Source organism: Pyrgilauda ruficollis, unplaced genomic scaffold, assembly GCF_017590135.1.
Source record: "Pyrgilauda ruficollis isolate IOZ18807 unplaced genomic scaffold, ASM1759013v1 scaffold56, whole genome shotgun sequence".
NCBI lineage: Eukaryota > Metazoa > Chordata > Aves > Passeriformes > Passeridae > Pyrgilauda > Pyrgilauda ruficollis.
The window spans coordinates 6,118,579-6,134,338 of record NW_024527266.1 but is presented as its reverse complement, the minus strand read 5'-3'; the positions used below and the strand labels follow the sequence as shown (position 1 = coordinate 6,134,338).

At 43.4% G+C, this 15,760-nt stretch overlaps 1 protein-coding gene and 1 long non-coding RNA gene across 2 annotated transcripts; both read right to left on the bottom strand.

Annotated features, from left to right (window-relative positions):
- Positions 1-544: 544 nt before the first annotated feature.
- On the bottom strand, positions 545-4,163 carry HEBP1 (heme binding protein 1). The gene is made up of 4 exons (XM_041481689.1): positions 4,082-4,163; positions 3,816-3,954; positions 2,131-2,311; positions 545-815 (listed from the first exon to the last, which is right to left on the bottom strand). Exons 1-4 carry the CDS (start codon positions 4,157-4,159, stop codon positions 644-646), a joined length of 570 nt encoding a protein of 189 aa, XP_041337623.1. The 5' UTR covers positions 4,160-4,163; the 3' UTR covers positions 545-643.
- A 1,953-nt stretch (positions 4,164-6,116) lies between these two features.
- Positions 6,117-14,422, bottom strand: LOC121361243. Its single transcript, XR_005956316.1, has 5 exons — positions 14,259-14,422; positions 11,986-12,238; positions 9,784-9,918; positions 9,251-9,380; positions 6,117-7,833 (listed from the first exon to the last, which is right to left on the bottom strand). It is a non-coding gene; the product is annotated as an uncharacterized LOC121361243 (long non-coding RNA).
- Positions 14,423-15,760: the final 1,338 nt, after the last annotated feature.

Below are 15,760 nucleotides of genomic sequence, written 5' to 3'. Positions count from 1 at the left end.
CTCTCCTCAAACAAAAGAAAGCTGCAGACAGAATCTGGATCTTTCTCTGAATGGCATTTCATTCTCAGACAGATGACAGAAGCGCTGATCTTCTGCATGCCCTGAATTAATGTAAAGGATGTTTATTTTCTCTATGCTGTGTTGGCAGCAGTGCCTGTGTCCCTTTAGACTGTTTGTGGAATGGCACAGATAAAAGAAGCATTTTACAGCTGCAGCAAACTGAAGGAGATAAAAAAAGTCTCTGTATGCACTTTTGTCATGTTCCCCTGCCCGTCTCAGGTGAGACTAATAGTCTTGCCTACACTTGGACGTGACTCCTGTCAGGCACCAGTCAATTAAGTACTTTTGGCTTTCTCAGCACTGAACTCTGGAAGCACAAAGGAGATAAAAACAAGCCATGGAGAGATCAAGAGAGTCTGTGTGGCTGAAGACCTGGTCTGGAATGAAGGAGCAGGACTATCAGAAGGTCAGCAAGTGCTCTTCTAAAATTACTTTTATGGTCCATGAAAGACTAAGGCATAGGCATGGAAAAAGGCAGTGATAGTTTTTTGCCTCTGCTGAATTCTTTTTTTATTTTAAAGAGGACAGGGACATAGTGTGGGGAGGTTATCAGAGCAAGGCAGCACCAAGGGGAGCCAGACGTTCACTCCTTCACAAACCAGACCTCATTGCGGCGTCCGTAGGGCTTCATGGGAGGGTCGTAACCATTGCACAGGTAGAAATCCTTGTGGTATGCAGCATCACTCCCCAGAGCAGCCTTCAGCTTGGCAGCATAGCTCACGTAATCTGCCTCTTTGGCATAGCCACCAAACTGCCTGCAAAGAAACCAGAGAGGTGTTGAGCAGTCCTGGAAAAGCACAGAAGGAGGAAAGAGAGAACAATAAATAGCCACGGTATATTTAGACATGCATTTTGATCCAGGCCCTGCCAACATGCACTCATGTGTGCACTGTTCATTGTGAAGCAGCACACTTCATCTGGGACAGATGAAATCTCATGGGTGACACAGCCAAGGGTGACATGCAACCTGCAAGTGCATGAGATAAAATCTACCTGGGCCAACCAAGCACAATAACAAAAGTCCCTGGGTAGTCATCCACTGGGAGGTCCCAAAGGGATCCCCCCAAGCAGCCCCACGTATGTCAGCCAGCAGAATGGCCCTGCCCTGTCAATCAGCACCATATCAGAGAAACAACTTTCTAAAATACAAGGTTATCTCCAAGTCAGCTCAGCCCGCAGTCCCCACCAATGCTGTCAACAACCACGTTCACTGTGGTGTGAACAACCGTCTGCTGGAAAGAACATGAAGGAAAGCCAAACTCGAGCTAGCCCAAGAAAAAGGGGAGGTAGGAACACACAACTGGCAATTACAGAACACAATGCCCTTTAAAAGGTGTGGACTGAAATGGGTCTAGTTTATGTCGACCTCCCACCAACAGGAACTGTTTCCACGTCAGTCTGCACCTCACCACCCTCCCTCAGGGCTGAAATTTGAGACAAAACAGGCTGATATTGCAGAAAGGGCCCACACCCAGAGCAAAGGCCAAGCAGCAGTTGGAGGCAAGAAAGAAGTCAGTTAGAGTCAGCCAAAATAGTTCATGAAAGTAGGCAGGGGAATCTCCAAAGGGTAAGGACAAGGTGAAGAACTTATTGTGATGCTAGTTTGAGTCCAGGCCTGTCAGTCAACACCCCAAGACATTCAAAGGTGACTTGAAGCAATGCAGTGGTTCCTTGTTTCCATGATGGAGTCTGGTATGAGTCCATCTAAGTGGGGCTTCAGTGGACAGTTTGTGAACTGCACCAAAGAACATTCTTAATGACTATGAACAATCTGGAACCCAGAAAGTGGGGAAAACCATAGATTCATACAATAGAAATGGCACAGTATCTTTCAGGGCTAGCCTCCACACTTGTTTACCCAGTGGAAAAAAATCCATATTCCACATCAGTGCAGCATGACCAGGGGTAAGAAGTGACATAAAACACCTGTCTTCAGTCTAGACATACTCCTCCATCTCCTTCTGCCACATGCACCCCTTGTACAGCAAGTCACCTGATAAAACACTGCTTATCAGAGCACCCTAAAGACCTCATCACTAGAGACTGAAGATCCCAGGATGCATTCCTTACGTGGAATAAATGGTCATCCCCTGTCTTTCTTCAATCTTAACACTTTCATCAGTAGGACATGGAGGGTTGTCTTGAAACTGGCTCGGGATCCGCAGAGAGACTTTCACCTTCTGCTGGAAGGAGCCATCTTCAGCAGGAAAAGCAGTGATGGAGACAGGAGCAGTCATGCCCATTCCAACCCCTGAAACAGACATACAAACATTACTATAAGAAGTCTAGGCTCTCAGGAACTCACAAAATTAACAGGGAATTCACAAAAGCTAATTTTAATTTTGGAAAACTCCTCATATGAGCAAGCTCATTGTCAGGACTGGGCTCCTCTAGGGAAGCAGAACAGCCATCATCAGGCTTCTGCTTGGGCCAAGCTCCCTCTCCACACCAGGAGCCAGGGAAAGAAGTGTCCCAGCTGACCTCTGGAATGCTTTTTATTAATGGTGCTGCTTCTGTGGTTCTGTTAGACACTCTGTTCTTCTGACAAGTCAGCTGTAAGACAGCAGGGTCTGTAGCTCCAGGGCAGGCCAGTGGCACATATAAATCTACATCAGCATTTAAATTAATACTATCTGCACTTAGTCGTGAGCCCACAGCCAATACTGGCTGACAGGAGCTTTCTCTTAAAACCTCCCAAATGCTTCCAGACATCCTACAAGTTCCAGTGTCCCAAACCTCTGTGCTGTTATGGCTTTCAGCAGGACTGTCCATGCTTTCCACACTCCAGGAACAGCATGGCTTTTTCCCACTCATTACCACCAAGGAGTACCACATGGCACTGAAGACCAGTTTTCTTCACTTTTCTTGCAGCAGTAGGGAACCTCTAAACCTCATTACCAGGCAGCCATAAATACAGCTGAGATCAAGCCATCTTTCTCATTTATTTTCCTTTGATGTCATACCTGTGTTTGTGTCACATGTTATAGAAGGCACCTTTCTACTACAGCAACCGCAATCATCACCTTTCCAAAAATGTTGCTGCAAATACCATTTCCCACTGCATCCACCTCCTACAGAGACTACACTAGTCCCTCTACTAGATGCTGGAGAAAGGTGTTTAAGAAATATATATGCCTCAGAGCTACTCTGTAGTCTTCTCCTGCTATGAATGGTTAACATTCAATGGTGCACATTTTAGTAAGATGAAGAAATCATCTGGAAGCACTGCCATAAAACATTAAAATACAACCATTAAAAAGGAAGCTCACTGTTCCTTACCCTTTCATGAATAAAAATAACCAGATAAAATATCAAGGTTGTAACTGTTATTTCACTGCCCACAAGGGCACATCATAGAACCGGTGTCCCAGATAACCTGGATTTCATCAGCTACTGCTCACCCAGGGAGCTGTGATAGATACATGTCTGCCTGTCCTCATGCTATCCCAGCTGCAAGGTAACTCATTCCTGTTTAAACAAATAATTTTTGAGATTTCATCCTGAAACAGAGATGGGTTATAAGTGGAGACACAGAGATGGGTTATATGTGGACTCATAGCATGAGTTGGCTGGGCACAACTTATCCTGTTGCAAATTTACTTTTACCAGTGAGGAGCCATCCCCATCCAAGACCCCAGTGCCAGGAGCCACAAGCCAGGCGGGCCTGCAGTGCCACTGCCTCCATCCATCCTGCTTTCACCAAGCCTCAAGCACAAACACCCGCCAAGCCCCGCGGGGCAGGCAGCATCTCTCACCCTTGTCGTTGCTTCCTCCGACATACTTGAGGAGCTTGACCGCCCCTTCCTTCGAGGCTTCGTCGAACGGCTTCCCCACCAGCTCCACCGCCGCGAACCTCCCGCCCTCGTACGTCCTCTCCTCGTAGCTGACCTGATCCTGGGGAAGGAGATGGGGATGGAGGCGCTGCCAGGAGGAAGGCGCTGCCCGGGGCCGATCCCCGCTTTCCCTCGCAGCGCCTTGGCGCAGAACGGCCCGGGAGCAGCGCCGCCCGCCCCGCACAGACCTTCTCGCCCTTGCTCAGCAGGCGGCAGGGCCATGCCTCCACCGTGCTCAGCAGCGAGTTCTTCACCATGCCCAGCATGNCGGCGCGGGGCCGGGAGCGGCGGAGGGTGAAGTGTGGAGGGCGCCGAGAAGTGCGAGGAGTCATGAAGTGCGGGAACAGATGGTATTCATCTCTGGGAGACAGGAAATGTGAGAGGGGATGTGAAAGGAATGAAATACAGGGAAGTACTGGCAAAGTGTGTCATGCATAGAGTGGAAGGCCCCATGGTCCTGGAGTTGCAAAATCATAGCCTCTTGTTTTTTTGGTCTTTTGTGTTTTGTTGGGTTTTTTTTGTTTGTTTGTTTGTTTGGGTTTTTTTTCTTTTTGTTTGTTTGTTTGTTTTTAATAAACATAAATAAGAGGAACATAAGTTGTTTTTTAAGGAGGTGGTCTGGTCACTGGATATTGTAAGCTTTAGGTGAAGGGTAGATTTTAGAAGTTCCTAACGATACTTGATCTCCTTCCACTGACCACCCACCTGGTCACCTCTATTTAAAAGTTCCATCCAGATCCTTTCCCAGAAATGTAAATGAACACAGCAGAAAGCTTAGATGGCTTCTGTAGCTGGATACATTTATATGCATAGAAGACTTAGACACCTTGAGACAAGTGGTTTTTTTTGTTGTATAAGCCGCCTCTAAGGACAAGTGCCAGCTAGAGAAAGTGCCTTACCCAGGATCTTTTAAGAAGAGGTTAGCAGAAGCAGAAATACAAATACCAGTCCCTGGGAATCAGTCCCATGAGTCAGGCCAGCTTCCCAGGCAGATGGGGTAGAGGCATCTCAAGTTGCTCAGCTGGACTGCTGCCTCCTCAAATAGAAGGTGAACAGTGCAGAAGTAGGCTGGCGCATAGCCTTCCTACACTCTTAAAAAGCAAAAAGTAAAATTATAAGATAAATAGGACACTAAACTTTTCCATCTAGAGAGAGGGTCGTGCAAAGAGATTAAAGAAGCTGGCTGTTATCATCTGATCAAACAGGCTGTGTCCAGGTCAGGGAGCTGGGCTGGAGCCTGGCATGGGCTTTCACAGTGAATGACCGGGCTGGTGTCACTGGTGACAAGGTCACAGACTAGTCATTTATTAACCATTTATATTACTTGGTTTATTCACCATTATGCAAGAAATTGGAGAATTGTAATATACATTGCATGCTGCAGCTTATTTGTTCTCTTTTAAAGTAGATGGTGACTTTCACCATTGTGCTGAGCAGGTTTTGCCAAGACTACAAACTTGCACATATCAGCGTAGGAATATGTGGACTCGGTTAGACTGGAGGTCCATCTTGCCCTGTCCTCTGTCTCTGGCACAAGCTGGTGGTGGACATCTAGGTATAAAGTAAAAGTATGCAGTGATCTGGTCTGGCCTCCCACCACCAGCCGTTTGTAACTTGAGGAACTTGGGGAAGTCTCATCTTTGTGTTTTAAGTAGTCCTCAATTTATACAACTTCAGGTTGCCTGATAAAATGCTTGTGTCTAAAATATGACCACGAAAGCTAACATTTATGTTGTACTCTTCCTCCAGATAGGCAAAAATAACCAGCAGTCCCTACAGCCCCAAGCAAAGCATCCCTTGGAGGGATCAGCAGTCTGTGCAAGGATGCAGCTGTTGCTACAGCACAACCTAGAAACTCTGAATGCAGAATAACAAGAAGTTAGGAGCCTTTCTCTCCTGTTATTCCTTGTAATTTATGTAAATATATTCTGGGATCAAAATGCTCTACATTTCCTGAGAAATTATGATGACAACTTCAACAAAGGCACAACTGTATCTTTTTATCAGCCTTTTCACAGTCTTGATTTTCCCCTTCTCTAGCTAAGCAGCATTTCAAGTTCCCAAGCAAAAGCCAAAGAGAGCCAAGATCGAGTTTTGTTATTTCCTGAAAACCTGAACTCAGAGAACTTACATCCGGGAATTATTTCCAGATTGTCTCATACCTCCCCCACTCAACTAACTCCCATGTTGAAGCTAGAATTCTTATTGTGTTAATTCTTCTGGTCCATTCTTACTGTGCTAATTCTTCTGGTCCATTCTGAAAGATTTCATATGAAACTAGTTTTTACCCCTTTCCTTTTGGAGGTTGTTGTACTGTCACTGAATTTCTTTCCATAAACTCAGGCTTTGGGAATCCTTAAATAGCTAGTCTGCATCCTCACTGTGACTGGAGAATGTTTTCAAAACAACTGACATGCCAGACACCCCCACAATAATTTAGACATAATCCATTCTTTATTTGTGTCCTCATAAATTGCTTCATCCAGACCTTAAAGACAACCTGTTTCTTTTCCTCTCTGACTCTCTTTCTTATGTTTCAACACATTTAATATACACAGTTGACTACAGTGCTGAATGGAAATCTCTGTATTGGATTTATCTTTAGAGACCTGAAATGCAAGGCCACTCTATCCTCCATTCAGTGCATAATTTGATTTATGCACTCTTTTTTTATCACCAGCTTTATTGTCAGGAAGACACAGGCAAAGACAAGCTGAAGGCAGGGTATTCTGGGTAATCCCTGAGGGACCAAAGTCTTTGGAAAGTGTGGTTGTTAATTTTCTACAGATATTAATTGTGCTAAAGGATGTTGGGAAATGTCTGGAGGTCAGTGCTGGCATGTGGAGAAAATACTCTGTGAACTAGACACCAATTGAATCTGTGATTTTGGGGACTGAAGAGTCTCTTAAGCTATTTTGGAAAATCCTTCCAGACACCTGTCTTTGCCATTAGATATCTAAATAGTTTTGGAAAAAAAAAAAATTTAAAAATCCTCTGGTTTCTACGAGTCTTGGCAAAAATCAGTTAAGTATGTTTCAGAGTGCTGGAAATTATGAATAAAACCATTCTGAGTGCACAGTTCCAGGTAGCTAGAAAAAGACTCTTTGCAGAAGGTGGATGTTCGTATTTGGTCCCTAGCAATTGATATATCTTCAGTGTTGAAGCATGATGTACAGACCAAGGTTATCCAGCCCTACTCACCCTCTGAACATATGAATGTGGACAATAGGTTAAGGCAATATTTTGAAAGATAACTTCCTCTCCCTCTCCCTGCCCAGTTGGAAGTGCCAAGCACTAATCCATCTTTCTGCATTCATCAGTTGTTCAGCACTTTTGAAGTTCAAATTCCCCAGCTGTTTCAGATGGAGTGCTTTAAAAATAGGGCAGAGAGAGAAATTCACCTGATCTTTACAGAAAAACCTTCCTCTGGTAAGCAAAAAGAGTGCCTGTATAGAATAAAGGTATTCATGCTCAAGTAGACTGAGCTTGTCAACTTGTTTTTGCTTGGGACACAAAACAGCCATCATTAAAAAACAGGGTCAGGTTTTGCCTCCTGACCTAGGTTTGGAAGGCAGGAACAAAATGCAGAAGTTCTGGTCTCCTTAGCAAAGCTGACTTGTGTGTGTGCTTTACTTTTTTTCTCTCCAGCAATGTCCCATTGAGAAAGGCTTAAGCAGATGAAAAAAAGAAAAGATTTCCCCTTTTTCTGGTAGAGAATTAAGTGCTCTGAGGTCTTCTGCGAGCATATAACCTTCTCCTGTGTGTCGGGAGTCTCCGGAGCTGAATATTGCCACGCCTCTGGCTCTGCAGAGCATTCAGTCGAAGGGGAAAGACAGTTTTACTGATGACATTGAGGCGTTCATTCAGTTCTTCCAGCCTTTTCCTTATCAACTGGACTTCCCTTACAAGGTTGTCCACAGCTGCAGAGACAGGGCGGAGACTACAAAGAGAGTAATACAGAAGAATAACTCGGTTTAGGGAGTGTTTCTGAGCATGCAAAGTAATTTACCATGACCTTTGTTTCTTGCTGGGTAAGGGCCCTTGATGATGAAAGAGTTGCAGCCATTTGAAGCACCAAAAGATGCTTCAAATCTACCCTGCTCTTCAGTGATGGGAGTTCATCTGAGGTGCCCCATCTGAATCCTGGAAAGCACAAGCTTCAGGAACAGCATGAGCAACATGGTCTTTCCACTACCTTATTTTAATTAGTAATAATTAACTAACTTTTATTAGTAATAAGTAAAAAGTAATAATTAGTAAAAAATAGTAATAAGTAATAATTAACTAGGAGTACACCTGGAGGCTAGGCCAGTGGTTTCCATGGGGTACTGTTAGTCCTCAACATTTCTAATGGACCAGTCTGCGTCCTTGCCAGCAAACTCGTAATTCAAAGCCCAGTACAGGATATATGGCTGGACACTCTCATCACATCTCCCTGGACTAAAGTTAGAACTTTCCAAATACAAGACTTAATATCGTCCCTGATAATATGAGGCACCAATGAATTTCAGCACTGTCAGTGGGAACGTTGTGATGAATTCTGTGCTAGTAACAGCCACCATGCAGCCAGGGCCAATGTATAACGATGCCAAAGGCCAATGTATAATCTATGATGCATTCTCCTGAAACCCTAATTTGTACAATTACATGTGACCACCTGCCCAATGCCTTTTTTATTCTTCTAACCTTTCCTCCTCAACTGGTTCAATGTGTAACATTTGCAAACATTTTTTTTCTTGTTACAAAAGAGAACAATTAGTTATGGAAGACAGCCACTTTACTTGCTTTAGGAACAATTCTGATTTAAGTGATATTAGGATTCTAGCAATTCCCAGTATTCCTTTTCCCTCTCTTTCAGCCCTTCCTATGGATATATGGGATTGAAGTAAATTTTGTGAGTTTGTTCAACAGTTAATATCTTCAGCAATGCAAAGGGGGAATATGATGACATGAACTAGTGAATAGCTTTCTCAGATTTAAGTGTTAAAGATTGAAATAAAAAAACATCACAGACAAAATCAGCTTCTTTTCCCTGATCTGTGGCCAAGCCCATGTGTGGATTTGTAGAACAATTAATTTTTTCCAGCCTGTTCTCACAAGTGTGAGAAATGCCAAGGGCATTTTCTTTAGGAAGATTCTTGTAATACAATGATAGCTGTTGAGAGTGTTTCACAATAAATAGTTAGCAGAGTATTCAGTTTACTAATCAGAGCTGCTAGCAAAACAGGTACTGAGATAGTGTGTCTTATTTCCTTCCAACTGAGAAATACAAAAATTCATCTTTAAGAAGATGAATCCTGCTCAGGGAAGGACACCCAGGAAAGAACAGAATCCCACCTCCAGATGAGAGGAATTACCTGGAGAACTCTGGCAGGAGAGCATTTGGGTTGTTCAGCAGGGTATGCTTCATTTGCCAGAAGATGTCATTTCCCCATTTCTCGAGGGTTTGAGTAATGCTGTAAACACCTTCTATGTTGACCTTGTCAGCTAGGTTAGCAGGATGTCCATGGAAGAGAGGAAAACAAATGTGTCAGCACAAGGCAATACGAGCCAGTGCTCCGAGTTTGATTCCATTCCCCATCACAACTCAGTTGCGATGAAATGCCAAATATTAAACATATGGAGGATCTAAATTAAAAAGCAGGTAACTCTCCCTCACAGTGTAATTCTCTGCCTCCAAGTGCCCAGGTTTTCTGCTCTTACTGGATACCCCAGCTGATTATTTCTAAAAGCATTTTTTTCTCCAGAAGTCTCCAGCAGCTACCCAGGAATCAAGAAAGAGCAGTCATGAATGAGCACTGTCTATCTCACTCCAAGGACAAAATAAGTGAATCTGCATCTCTCAGTTACTGAACACCTCGCATGCTGAACCACCCCTGTGACCTCCTACCGCCTTCTCTGTAGTTCCATTTCTGATGCTGGTCCAGAAAGTCCTGAGATTTACTGCAGGGCAAAAGGATGAAGAGGAGGAAAAGAGGAAGAGTCACCATGATGGCTGTTGTAGGATCTTGACTTCCCCCTGTCTCTGTGGAGACAAAATATCTTGCTAAGTGCTTTATTTCTTTTTTCTTCTCTTTCTTCACTTCCCATCTGTCATCACAACACCAAATTTCTCTTTGGTGATGTTTTTACTTAAAATGTTGTTCAAGTTGCTCAGGATAGGTTTTACAGAAGCACAGGGACTTTTCTTTTTCTCAAGTATGAACTTTACTTCCTTTTCAAGCAACAGAGTGGTACTGAGATGCTTCATCAAACAGCAGTAGCTGGGGAATTAGCTATGTAGCTGTGTTGGGATAGCACCTTCTAGCTACAATTGCTCTAGCTGTGTCAGAAGGAGGTTCTACAAAGTGTGAAAATCACTGCATCCCTACTTTGTATTTGGGAAACACAAGGTAAACAACCTTTGAACAATTTATCAAGTGTTTCATAGTGGTCAGAATAAAAAAAATTGTTGTTTTTGGTCTGATCCATTAACCAGCGGCAACATCTTAGATGCTGCCCGGTGATGGAGCCTCAAAGGTAACCCCACCCCCCATGTACTATCTCCACCTTGCCCTGGTGTCATGGAGTCAGTTCCTCCTGAGCAAAGCTGCAGAGTTGACAGGACAGGTATATGAACTGATGTGAACACTTACCTAACTCCTTGTTTTCTTTCAAGTTTACCATCATTCCCAAGCCAACCCTAACCTACACACCCTCCTGGGCAAGTACCATCCCTAAGTGTAAGAGGATAGATCAGTCTCTCCACAGCTTACTCATGCTGATTTGTTATTCTTTCCTAATAAATTAGTCCCACAGTGTTGAATCTGGTACTTTAATTAAAAAAAAAAAAAAAGTCACAAACAGCTGTTCTGCTAGACATTGGCTGAAAATATCCATTATGCACATATTGCACATAGCAAACAGAAAAAATGCATTGCCAAGTTCATGGGGTTTAGTGATGATTTTGGTCATCTGTAGTCACAGTGATGGAGTGGCTCATGTGAGAAGCAGTCACATCCAGAAAATCTGAATTATTCTCCTGTTCAGGTACATGCATAAAAAGCCTAAGATCTCACTGCAAAATATGAGGACATTAAATTTCTTTTTTAATGTAATATAGCCATCTGGGAAGAATTCAGTCTCCTCAAAACCTACCAGAAGCTGTAGCAGATAAAACAGTAAATAAATAATTCCTTTCACTTTGTGCCTTTCTTACATTTGATCACTAGTGCATTTTAATTGCAACTGCATTTATTTTTCCACTATTTAAAGTATCACTATGAATATAACCATACTAATGGAAAATGTCATGATACTTTAAAAGCATTACTTTCCATCTGTCAGGATGTAATTTGTATTTAGTATTCTTCATCTAATTGCAGTATTCATTTAAAGGAAAAATAAATTACCTTTTTCCTATCTCACACATGCACACACCTTTTCTTCCTGCTAACTCAGAGCTGCCAAAATAAAGATCTTTAAGAAGGTCTGACAACATCACCCAGGCTCATAATGAAAAGGTCTTCATGGACCTTCTTGAAGCTATTTGCATTGACACCATACCTCCTCCACCTCTCAGCTTTTCCAGATAAATGCGCCAGCCTTTACAGTTTTTTTTTTTTCTCTCCCTTTCTTTGAATGACTGTGCCCTGCACATGCCTTTTTAATCTTCCCTGATGGGAAAGGACTTACCAGACACCCATGTGTCTAATTGCAAATGATTTGAAAATGCTGCCAACATCAAGGAGACAGTGTGGCTTCCAAGCTAATTGGAAAACTTCCTGTAGAGATTGTCCATTCCTTATCCTTTCCAACTCCCACTTGTTTCAATACCCCACAGCTGGGATACTTTGATCTTTCTCTATTTGTTAAAAGTAGGGTGGTAATAAATTCCACCTACATCTTACACTGAAAATCCACGCTACTTGAGCTCCAACTTTTTAAGACATCAGGTGTCCAAATGAATCACAATACCCACATGTGCTATTTGCAGGGCCCCTCACAGACCAGTTTCTTTGTAGCTTTGCTCCCTGAATTCCTGGGGGTCTACTGTAATTTATTTTCACAGTAAACATCAGGTTATAATCATCTTTGAAGTAGATTCTCATACCTCAGGCACACAGAAAATGAGCACTCTTCCCTCTTTTAGGTGGAATTGTAGACAGCAAATGGATATTCACTAACAAAGTTCCTAGCTGAAAAAGTCTGCGGGGTCATTCCTCTGTAACAGGAACCAGATCCCCAGCCGATTCAAATATGTCTTCTGCTCTTTTGCAGAGTTGCACTGGAAAGTACTTATCAGGGTAGAACACAGATGGACAAGCAGGGAAAACTCTCTCACATCCTTGGATGGAAACTCTTTCCTAAATGCAGAGAATAACAATATCAACATATTAGCTTTGTCATTGTTACTATTAATTACAATAATATGAAGTGCTGTCAGAATATTACATCACATTCTGCCCTTGGAACAGAGTAGGCTCAGTGATTCACTGGACAGTCCCTTCATCTGCAGGCAGTGAAGACCAACATATTTGTCTCATTATTACACAACATTTTTTTCATCCTTTAACCTTTTGATTCCTCACTTCAGCATGATAAAAGAGCTCAGCTAGCTTAACACCCTGAGCACAGCCCTGCTGGGATCAGCAGTTGTGCCATCCAAGCCAGAATCCCTGCCCCAAAGCAAAGGAGTACTGCCAGTATTTGGACTCCGAGCACTGTCCCTCTCCCATTAACCCCTTTGGTTTCTTGTTGCTCCATTTCCAGTGCTCATCCTCCCTCACAATGCAGTGGGTAATCACAACAGAGCTCTCAGATTTCCTTGGTATCTGCCTCAGACTTTGACAACTGGGGTAGAGCATGATGAGTGAAGTGCACCACTGACAGGATATGGGGGATTTGCCCAGGTTACCTGCTTCTAGTACCAAACACAGCTTCATTTCAGAGAGCCCTCTCTCCCCTGGAGCCAGAGGAGAACACACACATCCTATTGCAGACACGCAAGTTGTTGCTTTACGATGCAGAGCTTGCCTGCCCCTTGTACATCAAGAGGGCTTGAAACCTTCCCCTGTACTTCTGACTGCTCCAAACACATGCCCTCTCTGAGTGCATCAGCATCCCAGTGTGTCAGCTCAAGCCCATGCTTGCTTTGAGAAGAGGATGTTGTTGATTACAGTTATCAATCCCTGCAGTGATACTTAAAATTAAGGATTTTTTTTTTCTGCATTTGAGCATTGAAATGCAAGTGAATTACATTAATGCTTTTCATTTGAGGTCTGTTCTCCTCTCATAACTTTTTCAAGTTCCTTTTGAGCTACTTTCAGACTGAAGCTGAAGAGTGATTCTGGATTTTGGGTCGTTTACAGGGAAATAAAATGTAGTTCTAAGTGACTCAGGGAGTTTGATCTCAGGTGAATCATAAATATGTAAAATGTAGCTCTCACTCCAATGATAATGGGTATTTAAACATCAAAGTATGTTTAAGATTCTCTATTTTGTAAAGGATCTCAATAAATAATAAAGCTAGTTTTGCAAACTGTTGGAATTCCTTTCTGTCTTTTTTTCCTTCTATCTCTTTTATTTCCATTGCAATATTTTAAGGTTGTATTACTTACACACACCCAACTGAAATGTTCTGTTTTATGTATTAGGTTCAAGAAGGTTTAAGTTATATAAACCAAAACAGCTTCTTATTAAAAAAAAATAAGTATATTGTAGCTGCATACAATTTCTAATGCCAGTTCTGTGAGACTCCCAGCCTGGGATCTTGAAAGGTCTCTAAGCTTTCAGAGGAGAAAGCTGCCAAGCCTGTGAGTCCAGAACAATCAAAGTATTTGCAAGCTCTACTTGCAAAAAAAAAAAACAAAACCAAAAAGCCATCCAGGTGCAAAGCAAACATCTGCTGCAATAGATCTGTAAAGTACAGCTGATTTTGAGGAGGTAATATTCACCTTCTGCTTCCTCTTCAGGAGTGCATGCTTTTTCAGGATATGTCTTATCTTCAACTCTCCCTCATTTTGTACTTGGTCCTTCCTCTTAGGAAGTTTCCTCTCTCTCTCCTTAGACACTAACAGACCTTGCACTCTCCATGTCTGTCTGTCTGACAGTCTGCCTGCCTAAGGATTTGCTTTCTCTTTCTTTCTCCCTATTTCTCTCACTCTGCACACCCCTGTTCTCTGTAGGAACTGTAGGTAGCAATCCTCCAACCTCCACGTCCATGCCAGTCTGCACCTATTCCTTCCTCTCCTGGTTCTTCCCACAGGTGCCTTTAGAGTCCCTCAATGCAACAGCCTCTTCCTGAGGTGTATGGATCTGTTTCCTCCAGAGGAAGAAACAAAACATTCCTGGGAAAGAAGGCAGAGAATTGTATACAAGCATTACCTTTGCTCTTGAGGCCAGTCCTTCTGTGATGAAGCTTCCAAATCTCTGCCTCCCTGCTCCTTTTCTTCCCCTTACCACCCCTCTGCATTTCAGCTTGCAACGAGTGACGTGTCCCTCTTCATTTCCCTGCTTTCCACAGTTCCACAGTCTTTCCGTGGAGCCTCCTCCAGCTGTACCTCTCTTACCCCTCCCTCCCACTCCTGCAAACTGGCCATCTCTCCCCACACATGGGAGCCTTATGGGAAGGAAAGAAGGGCGATGGAGCCCTTCTCAAAAACAGCTCTGTCTCCAAGGACACTGGTGTTATCTTTGCCCCCGGTTCTTTTGGGCAGCTCTCAACCGCTGGCTCTCCGGCGCAGCTGGATGACTTCTCCTACTAGTCACAGTTTCCACGATGCAGTGCTTCTCTCTGGCTGCTTGAACCCTCCAGCCATCCAGTCATGAATTTGTTCACTGCCTTCTTCCTGCCTTTTAACTAACACGCCAATTAATTCCCTGCTGATTAGTTCATTCCTGATGCATTCTGCCAAATCTATTTCTAGTGGAATAAACAAGGAGAGATGAATCGGCTGCAGTGTTGTTGTTCTTTTCCCTTGATCCCCTCCCCCAGGTCTGCATTTGCCAAACCAAACAGGTTTTTGGTCTGGTCAGTACTTAATAAAAAGATTTCTAAACAAATGCAAGGTGTTAAAGGGATGAATTTTGTGAAGCAGGGGGCGAACCCCTGACTCTGGTCTCATGTCTGTGTCAAACTGGTATTGTGCTGTGATTTGAGAAGATGTGCAGCCACCGCAGCCCGAAGCTGGAGAATTGCTGCACACATCTCTCATGACTAGACCCATGGCACTGCTTGTGAGTGCCTTGGCCAAATCTGCATTCTTCTTAGTATTACTTCTCCAGCATCAACTGGCAAGAACACCCTCTCTGCTTCCTGACCAGCCTATTCTTACTTAATTCAGTTTTCCACAGCCAAGACGCTACACTATACAGTGAGAAAAAAGACACTTTTCTCACAGGGCAAAGGACTGCCCAGCCACTCAGAATAAAAGCAAACACCCAGAAGTAAGGAACCAGGGGATATGTGCAAGTGATACAGACAGAGCAGTTAAAAATGCAGTATTGTGATCACAACAGATGCTGGCGTAAACCGATTGAGCTGATTGTGAGGGAAGCTGAGTGGCTTTTAAGCACAGTCCATCAACATCAGCTAGCATTATTCTTTAGTCAGCCACTTAAATCCAGTCAAGAAGAGAGAGGTTCCACTGGAACCAGACTCAGGGATATCTGCTTCTCTGACACCAGCAGCATGTTGTTTTGGCTGCTCCTGCTCCCCCAGTCCCACTGGCTCTGTGGCAGGGAAATTTCTGAGAAGACTGCCTTATTTGTGGAGCCTTGCCACTGAAACAGCAGGACACTCATTTGCAAAGTTATAAAACACCAGTTTTTAAAATCAACACACAATATACAGGCTTAACACAGACCAGCCTCTGGAGGAACTGGAA

Coding starts and splice junctions, on each gene's coding strand:
- HEBP1 (XM_041481689.1), bottom strand. CDS start 4,159: ATGCTGGGCATGGTGAAGAACTCGCTGCTGAGCACGGTGGAGGCATGG. Junction 3,955..4,081: donor TGCTGAGCAAGGGCGAGAAG/GTCTGTGCGGGG, acceptor CTCCTTCCCCAG/GATCAGGTCAGCTACGAGGA. Junction 816..2,130: donor GGGATGACCATTTATTCCAC/GTAAGGAATGCA, acceptor GTTTCTTTGCAG/GCAGTTTGGTGGCTATGCCA.